Consider the following 22,653-nt stretch of genomic DNA (forward strand, 5'->3'; position numbering starts at 1 on the left):
ATATATAGCAAGACAAAATTTTAAACAATTGTTGAACTTCTTAGGCAAAATATTTGTAAAATTCAATGGTTCAAAAAAATGTTGGAATCCTAAAATATATGTTAAAGCATCTCTAAATGAATAGAAGACAAGCAATTTTATTTTAATAATTTTCAATTAAAACAAATGTGTTTATTATATTATTTTTCAGATCGAATAATTAATTTATAAATCTGAATAAAAAAATTTACAGTCAAATGCTTCAAGCATTTTATGTTAGACTAAAAAAATATAAAAATTTTATTTTACATTTATATTACAATTTCACTGAATTTTTCCTGCATTCGTTTTTGAATTTTAAATATGACCCGTTGAGTTGTAAACATCAAACAAAACCCAGTAGTTTTTCAGCTAAACTAATCAGTTCAGAGTCCTGGCACACAAGAAGACTTTACGTTACATATCACACAAATCCACTTACTAACCTACACACCACATGCCAAGTCATTACTGATGACCGAAGCGAAATGTTTAATGCGATTTCAATCTAATATTACTTGGAAATTGTCTTTTAAAGTTTTATTGGAATGAGAACAAGCGAATCATTCAAAAACCAGAAAAGTTATTTTGAAATGTAAAGATGCAACATTAAAAAAATGAAAATAGATTATGTAAGGCAACTGCATCAAAATAAAGCCCAGGTCCAGGTTTTGTATCCTCTCTCAAGATGATCATTTTGCTCCGGATTCTCGTGACACCAAATATCTCGAATTGGTCTTGCATTAATTTCATTGTTAGCTATGAACTCATTTCCATTTTTTTCATTTTCCGTTGTGAAATGATTTAATGGAATTTTACATTTAAATAAAATGCCGCTTTTCTCTCCTGAATTCTCATATGAATTGCTTTCAATTAACTTCGCCAGACTTCCGCTAAAATTTTTTATATTGATTTCCAGCTGTTTTTCACTTTCCGATGAAACTCCGCTAGACCAATCATTGCAAACATTATCATCCATGTTTTTACTGTTCTTGCTGCTACAATTGTTAACACTTTTAACAACATCCTTTAGATTTCTAGGCCGCTTTGGAGCATTTGCACCACCATCTTCCAGGTTATAGAACTGAGTTGAAACCCTCATGTTTTCAATTTGAGTTACATTTGAGTTACCATCAATTTTACAAATAATTTTCATGTCTGGATCGAAATCCCAGTTAAGTCTCTTTAATAATGTCGAAGGAAATTTCAAAATACGTAAATTGCAATCATCGGCCGTTAGAACGATCATTCCTTTGGAAGTCACCGCCACACTGTAACATTTTTTAATGCGTTCTGTTGATTTCAGTGCTGCCAATATCGTGTCACCCTCTCTGTTGAAAATTGTTAAATTGAAGCCAAAGTGATTGTCGGCTACAATAACTTCGTCATTTCTTCCAATTCTTACATAAACCGGATAATTTATGATGAATCTTTTTCCAATCGTTCGCAAATTTCTTCCTTCATAATTGTACACCTGAAAGGTAAAAATGGATTATGAAAATATGGAAATGTTTCTATTTTATTTACTTAATAAATTATTAGTGGACTAGTAAGAGCAAAGTTTATTAAAAATTAAAGTTCACCTCTATGCAATGTTTTTTATTGTCGCAGATGAAGATCTCTTCGTGTTGATTGACATCAATATTGAAAGGAAGAAGAACGTCCCGACAGTAGACAGTTTTCAAAAGTACTCCGATCTCGTTGTATATGTAGATTGTTCTTAACATGGTATCCAGAAGTAATATGTTGAGGTTTCGGTCCACGCAGACATCATGCGGATAATTTGAATGGTACGAGAACGATGTAACTTTGCTGAAATCCGCCGCTATTATCTTGATCTAAAAAAATTGTTATGTATCATTAGAATTTTGATAAATCACTTTTGTATTAACATTGAAATTGTTTGAAAACTTTTAAAATCACTTTAACTTACTTTTCGGCTTGGAAGTCTTTCGACCATAATCAGCCTTCCCGTCTGCTGGCAGTGGTACATATGACCAGGACAACGCAATCCATTGTCCAGGAGATAGCCGGAACTTATCCGCTCACCACAAAAATCAAAAATGGTCAACTTATGTTTTGTATTTTCTGCTAATATAATTTGATCCTCAGCGTTTTTACATAAATTGTTTAAACCGCGAAGCAATCCACCAACAGATTGTGTGAGAGTAAGATATTCACGTTTCAAGCCCATATTGTTATAAAACTCTGAATTTGTATAACTTTGTCTCAAAGCAAGGCTATCTAGGTCATTGTTCTGCACCGAATTAATTTTCTTAAACTTAAATTGTGGCACAGTAGTTACTTGCAAGCCATTATTAATGTTTCTAGAATTCAACTTATCATCTTCGGGGCTACCATCTTTGGCAGTCCAGGGATTGCTCCACATTCCTAATGGTTTTGTATAATTTGATGAAAAATCTGTCATTTTTAATATCTTCTACCCTAACGTTGAAAAGATATAACACAAATGTCTATATCAGCTGGCGAGAAAGAATCTGCTAATAATTGTGATGGTTTAGCCTCATCGCCATCGCTATATATACAAAAATTTTACAACAGTTTGCTTTGAAATAAGTTACCCCACTTGATGTAAAAATTCTTCTCTTGTGTAAAAATTAGCAAAGTTAATTTTTTAAACACATAGATAATTCACTTTATAAAAAACATAAACCATTTTATCGTTTCGATCTTTATCGAAATTGTAAAAATTAGAATATAATTCAAAGTTAATTTGATGGTACTCAACATCAAAAAAAAAACTTTCGTTTGGTTTCAGCAAATAATTGTTTATTCTAAAGGCAAATTCTAACTAAATAAAAAAAATTTATTACATAGATTTTACTAAAATATTATTTCGTAAACCACTTTCAAAATACATACGTTCTCTCTCAAATGTAAAGAAGATGTGTGTGTGAGTGTGTTCGTTTGTTTGGATGTGTTTCAAATGGATTCTTTAAAGAAAACATTCAACATCAAAGGAAATTCAATATTTATTATTGTTGTTTACAATAACCAAAAATGGGCGAAACATTAACGTTTCTGAGCCTATATCAGTGAAAATTACATAAATAAAATGTTTTTTTTAACATAAAATAGATTTGAAAAGTAATGAAAAAAATGGATTTCTCTGCGTGTATATCATCTCATTCATCAGCCAATTGCAACAAAATGGTTGTTCCAACATCATGTACCCTGTAGTAATAAATGGGAACAGATCTTTTATTTTTCATCAAATGCGCAAAATCATTAATAAATTGGTTAATAGAGAAATAATCATGATTAAAATAAAATCATAACCATCAAAGTTAGTCATCATTGCTTAAATTTAAAATTTAAAAAAATGCAGCGATGATAAGATAGTTATGAAAATTTATTCACGTATTGTTTCGGTCACAATATATGGCATATTATGATGATATCACACTGCTAATTATGTTTTGGCGAAATTATTCGGTCCAATCAGTTTTAATTAATGACAAATTGAAAGAATTGTAAGAGCCTATGGGCGATAATTCAAAAGAATTTATTAAAATGGTATAATGATTAAAATGGTTCATCAGATTGTTTTTGAGATTGGTTATATATTTGTCGAGTTTGTATTGCCTGGACTTGCCAAAGTTTGTTTCGTGGCAAATAGTTAATTCAAGTATTTCAATCGTATTGTTACTGAAAATGGCAATGTCTGGTCTAAGCGATCTGAATAGCTCTGATAGTGGACGTGTTGCATCATCCTCTACATCCGCGAAGATGGCGATATTCGGACCAGCACATGCTTTGATGTTGTTGATGATTATTGAGAGAACTTTGTTGTGGCGATTTAAATATCGTTTGAGTGCTGCCGTTGAGCTACAATTTGAGAACACGTGTTTATTAGTTTGTCTCACGTTGCAAAGTGGGCATAATGCATTGTTTGTTTTGCCCCATCTTTGAAGGTTAGCATTTGCAGTCAGTTGTTGTGTAATATATTTTCTTACAAATTTATAAATTTTTTCTATACAAAATACAATTTACTTTTAAAATTATTCTTTTTATTATTATTATTATTATTATTATTATTATTGCGGTTGAAAAAAAGTCGTTAACATTATTATTTATTTATTGTAAGATGGGGCTGAAAATGTTATCAATTAAATTTTTACAAATTCATAGAGAGACATAGACTTTAAATTTTCTTTTGTGGCGAAGCACTCCTTGCCTACACCTCTGATATTTACAATAATCAAAACGTTCGCCATCATCTAAATTTCTATTGACAAAAAACTGGATTAATAACTAATTTTTTTTTATTTTTTGGTGGTCATCATCATGGCTTTTTGAACTAATAATACCCTAAAAACATATTTAACCTGCTGGCTGTTTGGGTATTATAACAATTTAAACGGGTTATAAACATTCGAAGTTTGAAAAATAAATCAATTAAATGAACCTCAAAGCTGATCAGTTTTTCTGATACGTCATCACCGTCCCTCTTTCGATAACATTGATAGTATGTTTACATGAGCAACTACTTTTATCAAAACACAAAATTGCATGTAACACTGTTAATTAAAGAAGTTAAACTTGTATAAATGTTTCGACTTTAATTTTTGCGCCGTTGTTGTTGGCTACAAAATGACACTTTGAATATTGATGAATACCTCAGATACATTCTTCTGATTTTTTCATACAACCGACGTCTCATAATTTGAGCTGTTTTTCAAGACCAGCAAAAAACGTCTCCTGCCACCTTGCGAGTTTAATAAACAAATTTTACATGAGATTTAAAGATGAACTTTTCAAAAATCATAAATTTAAGCAGTAATAGTTTATAACTAAACTTAATAATTAAATAAGTTTAGTATTAGTTCCATTGAAAAGGTCCGTTAATAACTCACTCGTTTCTTGTATAATATAGGAAGTCTGTCAATCAAATGTACATAAAATAAAAAAATTATTTGCAGATTTATGAGGTGGACCACACGGGCCAGTACTTCCTCGTTGTGAACAGTATTCGTATTAGGTTAATAAAACCTCGTTGTTTTAACCGAAAAAGTGCCGTTTTTGAAGAAAATGTGACGTAATAAACAAAAAATGGTCGCGTCAGCTGACAATGTTGATCCTTGTCATAATGTTGGCTCACCCCGGTCAACAATGAAGCATTGAAACATATTTAAAATTTGCCTAAATTTCCCCAACGGTCAACGTTCAAAAAAACTTTGAAAATTCAAGTCTCTCGCTAAAGTTGTCTTGACCTGCCACTGATTATTTGATGAAATATTAAATATTTCAGTTGTGTTTGGAAGTTTATCATCAAGTTAATCAATTCCAATCAATATTTATTTACAGTTTTTGTTTCATCGTTTAAATACGCCCCAATAAAACTCGGCCTATGCATTGTATCAATATAAACCGTCCACGCGTGGCAAGCAATTGAATTTCATCCGTGTTTGAAAGCAGGCAGGTGGTGGATGTAATGTAATAACTATCTCACGATGGCTAGATGATTACAGCAACGACATCAGTGTTATTGACATTAATAAAAGTGGAAAAAAAACGCAATGCTATGTTACATAGTAAAATAATAATATTAGCACACCTCTTGCATTATGACAGACGCAGTTATACCGAGACGATTAACGATCCATCATCAACAACATTTTCTTCTTGTTGCAAGACCATCACGAAAATGAGTAAAATAACGTCTACGACTTGAAAAATATATCTACAAAGGAACAACAGCGTAAGTAACTGGAACGTAATTAACTTCAACAATATAAGTGACACTAACACAACATAAACAACAATTATATTAGTAAATAGATCAATGAAAATTCACGTCAACATGAATAGCAAGAACCACACAAACAACCAAACTAACTAAATAACAACAATTCGTTGCTGTAGGGTGCTGGTGTAGGGGTAGTAAATAAAGTTTAACGAATCCAGAATGCTGCCACCAGATTGGTCATTGGTCTAAGTAGACATGATCACATTACAAAGTGGTTGGAAAGTCTCTACTGGCTGCCGATCAGGGAACGGATAAGATTTAAGGTGGCCGTGGTGGCTCATGGTTGCGTACATGGTGGTGGCCCAGATTATCTGAAGGAGGTTTTTCGCAAAAGAACTGAAGTTGATGTGGGACAAGCATTGCGTTCGGTTTTGTCAGAAATGATGGTAATTCCTAGGACCAGGACAAAACTGGGTGACAGACGTGTGCAGGTTGCTCTGTCCAAGGTATGGAATGATCTCCCAACAAAATTAAAGCAAATTGTTCCAGAAAAAGATTTCAGAAGAGAGTTAAAATGTTATTTGTTCAACAAAGCATTTAATCACAGTACAATCCTCTGAGGAATGCCAATAGAGTGAATAACATAATAATAATAATAATAAAAATAATAATAATAAGTATAATTATAATTACAATAATAACGATAACATGAAAAAACAGCAACATAGACAACCACAAAAACATAGTTAACAAAACGACAACCTAAATAGCTACAACAACATAAAAAACAACAACAGCGACAACAAAAACAGATAGGAAATATATAAACAACACATCACTGATCTTAACAGGCGCCTATACTTTAACGCTCCAAATAGATGCTGCTTTTAGCGAAACTCCATTATGTTGTATAGTGTTATACATACACTGAAGAGCTATTCATATACACATCAGTGAGAAATCGCACGCTGTAAGCTGATGCATAACTTTTCTGCAATGCTAAACTTCAGTATTATTAATATTAATATATATTCTATCTCTAGCTTTCCTTCTCTCATCTTTTAGTACATCTCTATAGAATGTTGGTATGCTTTTAACGTGGTTTGAGTAGAAGTTTGTTGAATGAATTAAAGGCTGTGATGTCGACCGTAGTACAGTTTTTCTAATTTTTTTATGAGTATTTTTGTGTAAATTATTTTGCAGATGTTTTTCTCACAGCCGCACTATCATATTGCGTAAAAATATGGCATAGTCTTTCGGAAGAAGGAAGAAAAATAATGAAATCTTTCATCAGTTTCTAAAGAATTTGTTGATAGAAAATTTTTTACTACATCGTAACAAAAATTAGGATTTATATAAAAAATTTTCATAAAAAGTCGAAGAAATTATTTTTTGTGACATGACGGAAGCGGAACCACTGATGGAGCCAACCTTCAATGACGTCATCAGGGACAAGTTCCGCCTCAGGAAGAAGAAACTCTTTGAAGGTTGGTGGAGGTTTTAGAGTTGATTCACTGGACAACATAATTTATTATGAATAACATAACTTTCCATGGACAATCTTATTTACGTAGTTTCAAACTGTTTAAAGTTTTATCATACTTTGTTTTCTTAATTTTTAACCGTGTTACAATATTTCGCATTAATTTACTGATTTTTTTCTTCTTCACTATGTGATCATTATGTGTTAAGCCAGAAACAATTTATTCCTTGAACAACAAAATTTTTCATAAAAATGTAATCAATGAATTTTATTTTATTAAATGTAATTAAAAGGGTTTTCGAGCCTGAAAATTTAAATTAAAGTCATGCAATTATACTAACAAGTTTCACATTTTTATTGATATTTTTTATTTATTCGTTATTTAAATTAATTCATGTCTGTTAATTAAATCATGAATTATTATCAGAAGAAATGAACAATGGAAAGTTATCGAAAAATTGATTACACAATTCTGAATCAAATAATATAAATAAAAGACTGATTGATAAACGCGTGGCAAAAGAAAATTGAAGTGAAAAATTCTTCAAAGAAAATACCTTATTATTTAACACAATTATTGTTTAAAATTATTGTTAACTAAGTTAGTTTTAACACGGAACAATGAACAAATACCAAAAAATGAATTAACTCCAAAAGCCCAACGTTTAGAAATGATTTAAAACTCAATGCTATTAAATTATTAATACAAACACACATTCATATAGCTACCTGCACTGACAAGACCACAAACCCACACGCACACACACACACAAGCGCACACACTTAGACACATATCCATTTACGTAACTTGCACACGCACACAGACACATTCATGCATTCTCCACAGTAGATTGTAATTGAAAAGAACCAAACTGCTTGTTGCATCACAAAAATTGTTCAAGTATTATATACTTGGGTGCGTATTTACAAATTTAGAAAGGTTAAAGGTTTCTCTCTCTCTTTTGCGTTTGCTTCAGAGGTTTCAACAACAAACACACGCATCATACACATTGCATATGATAGGTGGGGATCTCTTTGTATTTGAACCCAGTCATAGCAATAGCAAGACCAGGCGCCTTTAACCATTGAGCCATCACAAATTTAGAAAGCATTGGTGTCTTTAAATGAATTGATAACATATGAATTATGTGTAAAAAGATACATTGAAAATTTACACACTGCATGGTGCTTGCTCATTTGCGTACTGGTTATTCATATTGATTCGTTGCCGATCATAGAATCACACATCGCAACAGAACTTCGAACTGGGAGCAATTCTGTTGCGTTTCTATATTGTACTAGCTGTTGCGTGTATTATGATATTGAGGTTCTCTGAACAAATTAAAATGGACGCGTGATGGTCAATGTTCTCTCTTTCAGTCAAGTTTATAACGAGAAGAATACCACCGGATTTCACTGGGAGAGAATATTATGTCGCTAATCATTTAATTAAAAAGAACAAAAGTATAAATGAATCTGAAACAAATTGATGTTGGTTGGATGGCTGGTTTGTGTGATGATACGCATCGTACAAAATTGAGAAACTTTTATCACAGTAAAATATATTCATTGATTCATTTATTATTTGCAATTCGATTAAACGCCCTGTATACATTTATTATTAAGATTCATGAATCATTTGCTTAACTGTAAGCCATCATCAAAATTATTGAGAATAAAAAAATGACCACCAACGCAGCTCCTGAATTCGTCCAGCGGTTGACATCCTTCCTCGAGGTCGACACAGGCAAGGTGGCCATCTTCCAGGGTCAGTACAAGGCGCTGCCCACTCCAACGGTCAAGTGGTTCAGGGAACAGACTCAACTACAGCACGGATGCAAGTACAAGATCGAATGCAACCAGGACACTGGAGTGATTCAATTGAGTGTCCTGCATACAAACTGGAAAGACGAAGGAGCCTACAAAGTCAAGATTGAAAATGACGAAGGGGTGGCTTCGTCCACTGCTTACCTTTCTGTTATCCGTTAGTCTCAGGACTGCTTATGAGGCAGATTATTTTTATTATTAGAAAGTAAAATTGCTTCGTGCATATTAATGAGTGGTGCCAAATTGCGCTGTTTTAAAACGGAGCATGACTCAACATTACACCATCTTATCAGAAGTTAATGAACATAAAAAAACTACAAGTTCGAAATCAGTTTTCTTATTTTTATCTCACGATATTTTTAAACAACCTATTTTGTTGGAAAGAGAAAAAATTATTTAATTGCAGTCAAACATAAATAGCGCGACGTTGATACTTTAATTTTATTCAGCAGAACACCGGTTTTCTTTTTATATGCAGTGCTCGGCTCTCTTGCTTATTTCAACCAACTCACGATGCACTTGCAAACTAAGTTTCAATGTATGTAGACGTTAATTGGGATTCGCTATTAACAGACTTCATTGAATAGATTACTAAAATTATTTTATTGACGTATGCTCTGGCATTAATATATCTTGTACAACGTTGGCGCGAACTTTGATTGGGGCGTTTTTTCTTACCAAAACGGTCTGGCGAATAAATTTGAAGCAGGAATTACTTTTAATTTCAGGAATTACTTTTAATTTTGTTCATGTATGTACAACTACAGCTGAGGTATAAAATTTTGAGGTGTTTTTTGAAATTATTACCAAATAACGAGTAGAAAACTTAAAATATTAACTATAAATTTGATAATTAAAAGGATTTAATAGAAATTTAAAAAAAGTGTTTTAAGAAATTTTATTAGCTGTTATATTTTTAAATATTTTATGATATTTTTACTAAAACGTTTTTTTACCAGAAAGAAACATAAATCAATAAATACACATTGTATAAATATCAAAAGCATGCAATCACCTGCAGCTCAATAGATGTACCCTTCTCCCAATCCTTCCATTTTTTGTGTTGTATTTTGTACAGTTTTATGTACACATACACTTCGTATGTACACATTTATGTTTGACTAGGGTTACGTGCCTCTGAACAAACAATCACGTGACCTATAAATATTATTAATGAGGGTTCGCTCGTCGGAATTTGTTTTAAATTGTGACCATTTCATAGCTACATCAACTTCACTTCGGAACGCTTAATTGTTGAACAATATTTGAAAAAAGAATTTAAATTATGATGGATGGTGAACAGCGTCAAAGCACAGACGATGCAAAGCAAAGAAGGGTTCAGGGAACAGGGTCAGCTCACCACCCCTACTCAAACCAATCGAAGAGTTGAAGTCAGTGGAGGAGAGCGAGGAGAGGGAGTACCAGGCCCTACCCCCGTCACCTCTCAATCAGTTCATCGCTACTATTCGACACTGCGCAAGGTCCATGAATGCCCCGATCGATTACGGCAACTTGGAGCAGTTAGGAGAAGGTCTGCTGCAATTTTGTTGCTACTTATGTTTCCACTAACACAATTTTTATTGTAAATACTTTCACGTTAACTACAAAATTGTTTTTGTTAGGTTAGTTTATTTTTTTTTCTGTATTGCTTGATAAAACGGTTGAAGATACTTTTCCTATTGTTTCTCAGAACAAAGTGTTAACTCTTTATTATATTGTTTTAATTAATTGTGACGGTGCTAGTGAAACTTCCACTTCTAATAACATTACTACTTTCTTACCAGCATTTTATTGATATTGGATGTCAGAAACTAATAGTAAAAACACTTCCTTTGACGAAAATAATTTTTTTTACGACAACTTAATGTTAAGGGAAACAGTAGAAACAACTTTGATAATTGCGCTAATAAATAACACCGAAACATTGAACGCTTATCTTTCTTGCCAAATAATTATATCACTTTGAAGTGCAGTTTTGTATTATGTGATTATTTTACATGACGAAACACTAAAATATATGTACATTATTTTTACAACATACAAACATTTTTACTTTAAATTGCTGATCTATAAATGTTTGTGCACAGCATTGGACGTTGAAACGATTGAAGACGGCTTGGACGACGTCTTTGAAATGAACAATGAAATCTCCTCAAAGAACAAACAGACCAACAGCTACAGAGACATTGACAACAACAACAAAAATTTGTCCGATGAAGAACTTTCAACAGGAGAATCATCTTCATCAGAGACTGAAAACGTTTACAACAGCAGCCCTCCGTCTTCAGTCAAACTTTCACAGATGTTGGGAGTGGGCCTTGCACACGTTCCATTCACCATCAAAACAGCAAGATCGTCAAATCAAAAAAACAAAACACAAAATGAAAACAAAAACACACAGAAGAGTCTTCAACAACAAAAACAACCACAACAAGACCCAAATCTAAAAGATCTGCACCTTATTGCCATTCACAGACCAAACTTGCCAGCAACATCTCAGCGACCATCGAATCGTCCATTGTCTCCTGCTCCTGTGATTAATATTCACACTGGATCAAAAAGAAAACAAGTCGGTGATGTTAAACTCTCCAACAACAACAACCTCATCATCAGCGACAGCATTGAACACGATCAAACAAACAACCAATATGTTAGAAATGCTGAATCTGCCGTGAGTGACGCAACTGTCGTAGAAGATTCAATGAAAGCTAATAGTTGCGAAATTGTCTCTAGCAACAACAACACCAACACTAACATCAACAACAACTTATCAAAACATCTGCCGAACTTGGGAACATTAAATGTCTACATCAGATCCAACCATGACACGTTGAAAACCGCGAGCGCAAGGCCGGGTCAGAACGTCAACATCGGTTATAAAAACTCCACAAATTATAATCCAACGTTAAAAAATCTTAATCATTGCAATGTCGAAGAAAATTATAAAAACGTCAACTCGAATTCCAGCAATTTCGATAGTGTTCAGTCGAATAATGTTGCTAAATCAGAGAAACTCACAAGTTCGAACCGTCCTCTAAGGTGCAACTTGAATGTTGAGAACGTTAATACCAGCGATGCAACAACATTCGGCGATAACAAACACTCAAAAAATGCGCTGCGAGACCAAATTCAATCGCTGCAACAACTGCAGCAGCAACAACAACCACAGCAACAACAACAACCAACTGATAAACAAGAATTTCAGCAGTTAATTGTACAGACACTGGACCTTGCGCAGTATCTGCACGATCCATATTGTCTGCTTTCAATTTGTTTCGTTTCCCTGGCCACACTGACATCCCTTGCAATGGATACGAACGTTTCATGCCTCATCATACTCGTTGTCCTAACCGTCATTATTTCTGCGGCCAACCGTTCCAATGTCGACAAAAGAAAAGTTAACCATTCAATGTCTAGTCATTCTAACTAAATTTTCCTATTCAAATTAAGAGTATTTGATATTCACATTTCTATATGAAGTATGCGTTTTCCCATACTTATGCTGATATATAACAAAAATTTCACAATTCACGTTACTGTATTGTTTAGGATAAGTGTTCAACCTAACTAACGATAGTTAATGTTGAAGTTGATTATGCAGACGGGAGCTGATTTCGACCGGCATGAAACACACACACACACACACGCACGCACACACATACTCACGAAGATTTATATTGTAACCCTCCATATTGGATCATTTCTTCATCGAGATCATTATTATAATACTTCATCATAACTAAGTCCTCATGCAAAATTATGCACCTACCAATTTTCAAATTAATACAATTACATTTATACGTTTACACATGCAAACAGAGAACAACAGACACATGTACTTAATTTTTTTTCAGAGAAATTTTTTTATATAGATAAACGCATCCTACATAGGTACGTACGTACATACATACAAATATACATACCTACATGCAAGTAAGGTACGTATTTACGTACATACAAACATATCAAAACATATACACATACGCGTGCATACATACATACGCACACACACATAAACTTAACAAAGACACACAAACTTATATTCAAAACGAAACAAATACATACATAAACGTACAACTAAAATTTTTCATTCATCTACAGATTAGTACACACAGACGTACAAACTAACAAACATACATACAAAAACATACAATACTACAAACAAACATGCAAACCTGATATATACAAAAATTTATTTTTCAATCATCAAGAGAAGATGAAATATTTCGAAAGATCTGTTTTTGCATGGAGACGTGAAAACTTTACCGACCACATACAAGTTGTTCCCGTACTGATCGTGTTACCATAAATTAAATTTCTTTGTTGTAGATTTAAAAAAATTAATTAATATTGAATTTAAATTTTCAGTTTTTAAATTCTAAACTTTAAGTTAAAGTTTCAAAATAAAATTTAAAGTTAAACTTTTTTAAAATTCATTTGACGATGGAATGCTTCGAAATCAAGTTGTTAAATTGTTTATTAACTTAACCTTATCCCGTACTGAAATAATTGTAAACAAAATTAACAGAAGGTGAAAATCGTTAAATGTCTCGTAAGAGCTGAATAATGCCAAGCTTTGCCAGTTAAATCACAAAACTCCTCACTGAAAACGTGAGAAGCTGTTGCAAAATTATGGAGAAAAAAAATTGATTACAAAGATACAATATATTGAAGTTATACGAAAATTGTAAGGAAAACATGAGGAGAATGATTGAAAAATTATCTAATCCACTAAATAATGTAAACGATTCAGTAACGAATACTTTGATATCATTATCACTATTGCTTAATATTATGAAAAATTGAGATCACGAAAAGCAGATAACTTCTGCAGTTTGAAAACATCCACTCAAAATACCTTTGAAGATATAATAATTAATCAACATTGTCTGAAACGAAATTAAAATACTAAGCTTACTGAAAGTTTATACGAACTTATATACCCAATCGCTAAAATTTATTTAACTGTACACATGAGTATTCACACATACACACACACACACACAAACACACACACACACATATATATATATATATATATATATATATATATATATATATATATATATATATATGTATATATATATATATATATATAAACACACATGTATTTATTAATGTAAGAAGTACAGAGTTACAAATAAATAATATAGAGTTATATTTCACGACTGATAAACGAACAGTTGAACACGTCAAATTGTTCCTTAAAATATTTTAGACTTTAAAATGTCACTTTCCTATAAAACTGCAATTGCCCAAATTTATAAAATCTTGTCCATTCAGTGAATATTAACAATTGTTTTTGCGTTTATTACAATTGTAAAACTAATCTGAGCAAATCTAGTGCAGAGATAGAGGGAGATTTATGTCTTCTTTGGTTATAATAAAAAACAAAATAGCATAAACAGCTTCAACTGGACGTTCCTCTACAAAGCGTAAAATGTTGAAAGTTAAAAAAATTAAAAAATAGACAAAAAAATTGAAAATTCAAGTAAATTTTAATTTAAGATGAATGTCAAAACAAAAAGAATAAGAAAATTTCAAATAACTTATGATGCGCTAAAATAATTGCACCGACTCCATGAAAAAACTGATATTAAAATTAAATTGAAAGCTAAACGATACAGTAGAGTAGGATAGCACTGGATTTTGTTGCTCCGGTTGGCAGGGAGAATAAAAAATAAACACCGGCCAAATATTGGACCATCAATTATAAAACATGTGAATCCTTTTCTTCATCCTAATTTAACAGGAAAATTGAAAAACATTCTAAACAATTGAAAAATTGGTTGGGTTAGAAGTACTTAAACCGACAAAGTCTATACTCACTAAGCAATCAGATAAAGTAAAATATAGCCAGTGGCAGTAATAATTTAATATAACTTATTTTATGGTGGATTGATAAATGCTCCAACATTTCAAAATATTAGTACATTAAAACATTAATATAAGCTTCTAAGATTAGTAATTGATGAGCGTTTCAATACAACAAAAAATAAGAAATCACCTGAATTTGATAAATGTACTTTCATTAAAAACAGCATTCATTAGAACGCATATCAACCTTATTTTGTTATAGTTAGTAAGTTGGTGAAAATTAAAACATATTTATCAAACCAAACAAATGTTTGCTAACCACGATTCATTTATTTCAAATATATTTATAATCCATATGATTATCAACCGTAACCACATTAATTAATTAGGCGTTACATGCACGCACATTTCATTGCACAGACCAAATGAGGTCTTTAAACAGGTGAAGATTTTAAGCAAAGTAGTCTGAGGTCTTCTGACTTGAGAAGTTTGAGAATTCAAGAATAAATCTTAATTAAAAGTAGAAAAAAGTAAATCCTAATTAAAGTAGAAAATTTATGCTGGGCAAGGGCCCTGCTAAGATCCAACATTTTAGTTTTTTTCAAAAATGACGTGTTGAATCTTGTACAAAGTCCTCACAAATTGACGGCCCTTAAGGCTCTTTAGATTAGGCATAAAACGCTGAGTAGAACTGAGTAAACTGACTAGGTTGTGAGACGTTCAGATTTCAAAAGTTTATAAAAATTGCAAATAACAACTATTTTATTCTCAAAATATTTAATCAGATTCTAATTTCCAAGACGTTATCGTCAAATTCATAACTTGTGCATAAAAAATCATCTTCGTCGCAATATATTGATAGTATGGCGTCAAAGTCTTTCATCACTTCTTCCTCTTCTGAATATTCGCCTATGGATGTGTTCAACGGTGTTGAATCAGCATTTACATTTGTTAGGTCAACATTCAACTTTGTTGGGTCAACATTCAACTTAGGTGAGTCAGCATTCAACTTGGGTGAGTCAACATTCAACTTTGTAGGGTCAACATTCAACTTTGTTGAGCCAACAAATGCATAGGCGTTTGACTTTGTTGATTGGTTGATAGATTGCGATTTTTCATTTGTTCTTTCAGTAGAAACAGTGGGGTTGTCATTGTTTGTATATCCAATTGTTGTACATTTCCATGGGTTTTGATTACCGACATTGTTGTCATGTCGTTGGGTTTTATTGAATACTTGATTGTGATGGTTGGCTGTGATGATTGCATCATTGTTGAGCTTGGTGAGGTGGGTGTTGTTGGTCAAGTTGTTGTTGATATGATCGTTTAGAATATTGATCCTTTGTTGAACGTTGGTGTTGATGTGCATTGTGTCATTCAAGGAGGTTGCGTTATAATTAGCGTCGTTATTGTTGTTGTTAATACTTTTATGTTTATTTAATTTTTCATTTGTAAGTTCATCAATCTTATGAAATGATTTGTCGTTGCTTACAATATCACGGTTGACCTTACAATCAAACATATTGCTGTTATTTTTGTGGAAGTTTGAGTTGTTGGGAGCCTTTCTCGTTGTTCCATCACTAATTTTGTTTGCGCATTTGATTTCATCTGCAATTTCAATGACATCATAGTTTATATCATGGACATTTTGATTGCTATTTTCAACATTTATTTGGTTGTTGTTGTTGTCACCTAAATGGCTGACAAATTTTTTGTTTCGATTGAAATTGTTATCAACGATCTTACATTCAGCTCTACAGGACGACGAAACCTCGTGACATTTATATGATAATGTGTGCGAAGTTGCTGGAAGCATTGAATTTATGACGACATCACAAATGCTATCAAAATTTGCTGATTGTCCAGCGTTGATGTCACTGCTCATCGTGTCATTTATGCGTTCGTAAATGCCAGAACAGCTGTTATAATTTAAATCTACTGTTTCGTCATCTGTGTCCTTTTTTAAACTTCCATTCTTTCCGACATTGTTATTTTTTCCGTGACTTTCTAAACGAATTTTTTCAAAACTTGATTGATGTTTCGTAAGTGTCTGCAGAATGTTGTTGTTGACGCATTGCGCAGCTGTGTTGCTGTTATTGTTGATGCACTTTTCAGTTGTGTAATTGTTGCTGTTGCCGTTGTTGTTGTTGCTCGTGTTGATATTTTGATGACTTTTGTTAACATTCCCTATTAACTTGTTGTTTTTAAAGTCGATACAATCCATATTGTTTTGTTCTGCGTTTTCATCAAGGTTATTATAATGACATTTTGATTCATTAGCATCTAAGATGTTGTTGTTGTTGTTGGAAGGTTTTAAATTTTCAACGTTGTTTTTTCCAGTGCTGATATGATCGTTGTAGCGAATGTTTGGTCCATTCGACGTATCTTCATTAAAGTGATTACCATCTTGAGACGTGCCACTGAAACGTTGGTTAGATTGCACGTGATTAAAATATTTATTACCCGGCCTGTTTGTACACCTCACGCCTCTGTCAAAACTCACACTTGAAATTCGTTGCTGAGGTATATTCGCTTGTTGGTTTAATGTTCGTTGTTCTCGTTCAGTTTGCTGCTGCGAGCTATTGTGGAGATCTTCGTTGTCGAGACTGTAGTGGTGGTAGATGTGTTTGAAGTGTCGGTAATTGTGGTGGTCGAAGAACGCTCTGATGGTGTCGTTCAGGTCAGTTCTGGGGCACAAGGGACTGCCCCGTTTGTTAGCGTTCAAATCTTCGGATAGTGTGAAATTAGAATGTAAGATGGGATGTTGATGGTTGATGAATGTTTGACATTCATCTGTTTTGTAGTTGTCTGACGAGTAAATAGTCGCGATGGTGGTTGGTTCATTTTTCCCGTAAGCACGATCACCGTGGTGGCCATCTTCACCCTCGTCCTCATCATCTCCATTTACATTACGTGACCTCCAGGCCTGAATTGTTTCTCCTGAAGTTTGTGACGTGAGGTTTGTTACGCACTCCCTCCTTAAACGTTTCATCTTCTTGTTGTTTTTCAACTTTATGGCAATGAAGACTGCCGTCAACAACAACGCTGGAGCTACCACGGAAACAACAAACAAACTTATTGTCGTCGAGTCGAGGTTTGTATGCCAAACCTGTGGCTGCTCCTGATGTTGTTGCAGTTGAAGTTGTGGCTGTTGTTTGGTTGGTTGTAATGCCGAGTTAATAGCATAAGATTTGTTAGTAGATAAAGTGTTGTTGGAGGCAGGAATAGTGGTAAAATTGTAACTATTGGTCGAATTCATTTTGATGCTAAGTTTACTTTTCAAGTTCAATATTCAGTTATGCATTTCTCAATTTTAAACACTAAGCAGAATCGAGTTAATCAATTTTCCTAAATGTTAACGCTCCAGCCGTTTTACACAGGAAACAGTGATAGTACCTGGTTCAATGTTGAAAATCGGTTGTAATTAATAAAGTGCTGTATAATTTAGTGCGGATGGTATGACCAAAAATAAAACCAGTTAATGACAATTTAAAATATTTAAAAAAAGCCAAATGATGAAATTTCGAATGTGTTTTGGAATGTTTCAAATCGCCTATCAAATTATTGTACAGTTTTTAGAGTATTTCAAAAATTATACAATTATATTTCTTAGATTTTGTAAAGTTCGATTTATGGCCTGACATTAATTTTTGCATTACATACAATTAATAGAATCGTGCAAACCAAAATTTTTGATCGAGACTGAAAGGTTTTGAAATTCAGCCGGAACAATATGTTGCAGGTAGCGCGGTTCAGAATTAATGGTTTCAAGAAGTGTTGACCAAATGGTGTGAAAAAGTTTCCGACAAACCCCGAAAAATCAAAGAAACGCTTTACAGAAAATACACGAAATAATTTTATAAAAGAAAGCCTTCAATAGGTCTTGAATGAAAACAGGATGAAATGTTATAATATAAACATAGAAGAAAAACGTGTATTAATATATTATCATCTTTGATGATAGTACAAAAATTAAAAAGAAACACATGACGTACAAAAATGATTATTGAATGAGACACAGAGCAAGTAAAAAACAGAACATGTAAGGTAGGAACATTGGCTGTAATGTCATTGTGCTAGTACAAGTGGATGTCTATCGATGATATTGTGTTTGCCTTGATGGAGTGCTGTACAAACACCATTGTGTGTGGCTGAAATCTTTCATCGCTCCTATAAATAACCCCCACGCAAATCTTTATGCATTGCGTTTATATGATTTTTATTACAAATTTTTTAATAATTTTTTCATTTATTTTTATTTTTCGAAAATTCATTAAATGAGCTTGTGTTAACTGTTTTTATGCCAAAAATGACGTCACAGAAATCAATAAAAATGAAATTTTTTCGGTTTAATTTATCATAAAAAATTATTTTCTATAATTATTTGAGTTTAATATTTATTTATATTAAGAGTTAATGTAAAATTTTAAAGTTTTTACCAAAATTGTTTCAACATGCCGCAAAGGATCAGCCAACCAAGCCCGCCATGAAATTCCAACAATTCTAATTAATGTGGTGACTGCAGATGATTTCAAGTGGTCACGAAGCGCTGGCGAGGTTGCGTGTTTAATCACTTAATTACTCGAACTGGTCATCCATCAATGACCAGCTTGCACTTGCGTCCAGTTCGCCATCCATCCCCCAGCCTCAATTAGTCAATGACCACGTTTAAATACCAGCACAGGAAATGTTAATGCGGGTTCAAAATAATTTTATTACCCTTCTATGTACAATTATGCATAATAAAATTAATTAATTTGGAAGTATTATTGTAAATTTGTTATTAAAATCATAAAATAAAAAGTACAAAATAAAAAAATCTTTAAATTATTGAATGAAAAATTAATTAAATAAAAAAATGGTGCTTCAACCAGAGATTCGAAACTTTTTTCTCGGTCAGTCAGTCCACCAATTAATCAATCAATCCGTCCACCTGCTCCCTACCTGTGTCTGTTTTTTATTTCTATTTTTTATTTTTATTTCTTAAATGTTTTGCATTAATTCACTTTACTGATAGTTTTTTTGCATAATTTTTCAATTTTTTAAATACGTTAAAGTTGATTTAAATGGATAAACATTAAAAAAAAATAATGAACTACTAATACCTCACCTTCTTCGCTTATTGAACATACAAAAAAAAAATAAAAACAAAACAATCCGGCGATCGATAAACCATTTTGTTGATTCTGAGTGAGACAGCAATTTTGTCCATTAAAAACATCAATAACAATTTATAAGTTTAGTTAATTTTCAATTTTTCTTATATTGAAATTTAAAATTAAATCAAATCAAGTTTTTTTCAAACATAATATTCAACTAGCTTCAAAAAATCTATTTCCATTTCAACGATAAATTTGTTATCATCATAGTAACGTACTATCCAAAGAATGCACTCGATAATTACCATAAAGGATGACGAGTTTTTTAGCTCATTTCTGAATATATCCAATGAAGACATAAATAACTAGCAAACCTTATTTACGAAATGAAATGTAAAAAAGGGAATAAATGAGAATTTTTTTTATTGAAATGCAAGCAATGGATAGGAGCCAACATAAGCGCACCTGTTACGAACATGTTTCCACATTTCACTGTTTGACTGCCTGCAATACCAACCCCATAGTTACCTTGGCTACCTAAATCTTTCAAGCTATGACGTTGGCTTATCTCACACGTATCCAATGTACACATGCATACATACATATTCATACATACAACGTAGAGGATATATGTATGCATGCATGTATTTATGTATGTATGTAGGTTAGGGTGGTTCAAAAAAAATTTTTTTTTAATATTTAAGTGCACACCCCCTATATTTTTTCCTTAGCTGAAAATTAGCATGTGTGCAAAATTTCATTCAATTCTGACAATATTTAGAGGTTGCTCAATGACATTCAGTTTTTCACCATATTTAGCATATAAGCGAATATTGGTCAGTGCTACAATTTTGTGTTTAATGTTTATTTTGCAGTAAAATGAACAACATTCTTGTGAAAATCATGTAAGATTTAACAGTTCTACAAATTTATACTCAAAATAACAAAATATTCAACACTAAACAAACAGCTCTCACAAGGTAAAGGCAACTTGATTATGCCAAACGAAAGTTCACTACTGTTAATCTTTGATTGAGAAACTGAAATTAACTTGAGGCAATTAATGTACTCAGTTTATGTTTTTCTGTTAATCACTCATAGTATGTCAGACTCAAAACATAGCAGCAGCTGCTTGAGCACTGGCTAATGTGCGCTTAGAGGAGTCCGGAATACGTGTTCGATTGTCCTCCACCACCTGTATCAGTTTTTGCAGTTCTGTTTCATTTTTGGTTATAGACTGGTTAAAATTTGTCATGAGTGCCACAGTGCGTTCTGCAGTGTCATTAACGACCTTAAGTGACTTCACAACATTTGCTACTTTTTGAAATAAAGGAAGATCATTCTATGAGTCTGGTTCAGTTTCACGCAAGATAGCAGCATCCATTCCAAGTGATAACAATGCAGCACGAGATGTACCTGATACCAGATCATGCAGTGGTTTGCTTTTCACATGTTCCAGTTCAGTTTCACGCAAGATAGCAGCATCCATTCCAAGTGATAACAATGCAGCACGAGATGTACCTGATACCAGATCATGCAGTGGTTTGCTTTTCACATGTTCCAGTTCAGTTGCAGGATATTTGACACCTCGCACACTCCAGTCAGAATCTACTGCAGTCATTGCTTCCACAATCAACTGCTTCTCAGCATTTGCAACCTTATTTGAGAACAATGACAGCCAAACCATTTCTGTACCGAGATACCACAGATGATTCTTCAACTTTTTTGTGCCAGCACTTGCTACATTCTTGTTGATTTTAGAGTATTGTTCAATTCTGCTCAGAAGTTGCAGGTCATTGACTGGTGCATCACTGGGTATTGGGCACAACATCCATGCTGGCACATATATATGGGTTGCAAATAGGCAGAATTCAGTTAAACTTTTTGTTTCAGTTGCTGTTAGCTTGAATTCATATCGGAACAAATACATTTTGAGACAGTAGATCACTTTGGCCATCCATCTGGCCATGTGATATGCTCCAGGAACACGGAAATGGTACTTGCCATCAGTCTGCATTGGATAACCCAGCACTAAGAGACAGAGTTCAACCAACTCCTTGTAATCCTTTCGTGGGGATGTATGAGCTGTCAGCTGAAAGAAAACATGTCAAAGATGGTACTATGTCAGACCGCATCATCTGTAGCAATGAGTAGTTCATCCTGTCATCATCAAGTGGCTTGTGGTTTGACTGATTTATATTTGGCCAGTAGGCTCGAAATCTTTCAAACATTCCAATGTTGGGGCCACGGCTTGGACCAAACAGAACTGTGAAAACTTCACCGATTATCAATTCATGTACATGATGACGACAAGCAAAGTGCAAGAGATTTCTATGGAGCAGTTTCTCCAGCAAAACACATGCTCCACTTGACGTCCCAGTATTGGCAGCAGTAGTATCAAAGCACATGCCTATAATGTCTTCACTAACGTCCCATAATTTGAGCAACTGAAAAGTTGCATTGGCCTGTGCTTGTCCCGTGCTTGATGCAATTTTAACAATTCCTAAGATTTTCTCCACATTACAGCCAGTCACAACAACAGCCAGTCTATCAGTTCTGGAGTGTGGATCATCATTCATGATCTTCCCATCCCAGTGAACCAGAAGGGGGTTTCTGTCACGATCCTGAAATTGTTGACGAATACTGCTGTCAATGGTTGATCGATGTTGCTGTCGTTTACGATGAACTGTGGAACGTGACAG

The 22,653-nt window shown here is 33.2% G+C and overlaps 4 protein-coding genes across 4 annotated transcripts in view; 1 reads left to right on the top strand and 3 right to left on the bottom strand.

Moving 5' to 3' along the window:
• Positions 1-664: 664 nt before the first annotated feature.
• HELRODRAFT_171300 (hypothetical protein) lies at positions 665-2,446 on the bottom strand (the record flags this gene model as incomplete). The annotated part of the gene is made up of 3 exons (XM_009018027.1): positions 665-1,492; positions 1,602-1,856; positions 1,952-2,446. The coding sequence occupies 3 exons, from the start codon at positions 2,444-2,446 to the stop codon at positions 665-667; spliced, it is 1,578 nt and encodes a 525-aa protein (XP_009016275.1).
• Positions 2,447-8,894: 6,448 nt separating this feature from the next.
• HELRODRAFT_171301 (hypothetical protein) lies at positions 8,895-12,468 on the top strand (the record flags this gene model as incomplete). Its single annotated transcript, XM_009018028.1, has 3 exons — positions 8,895-9,195; positions 10,342-10,569; positions 11,126-12,468. The coding sequence occupies 3 exons, from the start codon at positions 8,895-8,897 to the stop codon at positions 12,466-12,468; spliced, it is 1,872 nt and encodes a 623-aa protein (XP_009016276.1).
• A 3,168-nt stretch (positions 12,469-15,636) lies between these two features.
• HELRODRAFT_171302 (hypothetical protein) lies at positions 15,637-18,111 on the bottom strand (the record flags this gene model as incomplete). The annotated part of the gene is made up of 1 exon (XM_009018029.1): positions 15,637-18,111. One exon carries the CDS (start codon positions 18,109-18,111, stop codon positions 15,637-15,639), a length of 2,475 nt encoding a protein of 824 aa, XP_009016277.1.
• Positions 18,112-21,062: 2,951 nt separating this feature from the next.
• Positions 21,063-22,653, bottom strand: part of HELRODRAFT_171303 (hypothetical protein) — a gene marked incomplete at both ends in the record, with an annotated part of 2,389 nt that continues 798 nt past the window's right edge. Inside the window, 3 exons of the mRNA XM_009018030.1 lie at positions 21,063-21,268; positions 21,368-22,016; positions 22,072-22,575. Coding sequence (XP_009016278.1) covers positions 21,063-21,268; positions 21,368-22,016; positions 22,072-22,575 — 1,359 coding nt within the window. The remainder of the gene's footprint in view (positions 21,269-21,367; positions 22,017-22,071; positions 22,576-22,653) is intronic.

This window comes from Helobdella robusta (assembly GCF_000326865.2).
Source record: "Helobdella robusta unplaced genomic scaffold HELROscaffold_20, whole genome shotgun sequence".
Classification (NCBI taxonomy): Eukaryota; Metazoa; Annelida; class Clitellata; order Rhynchobdellida; family Glossiphoniidae; genus Helobdella; species Helobdella robusta.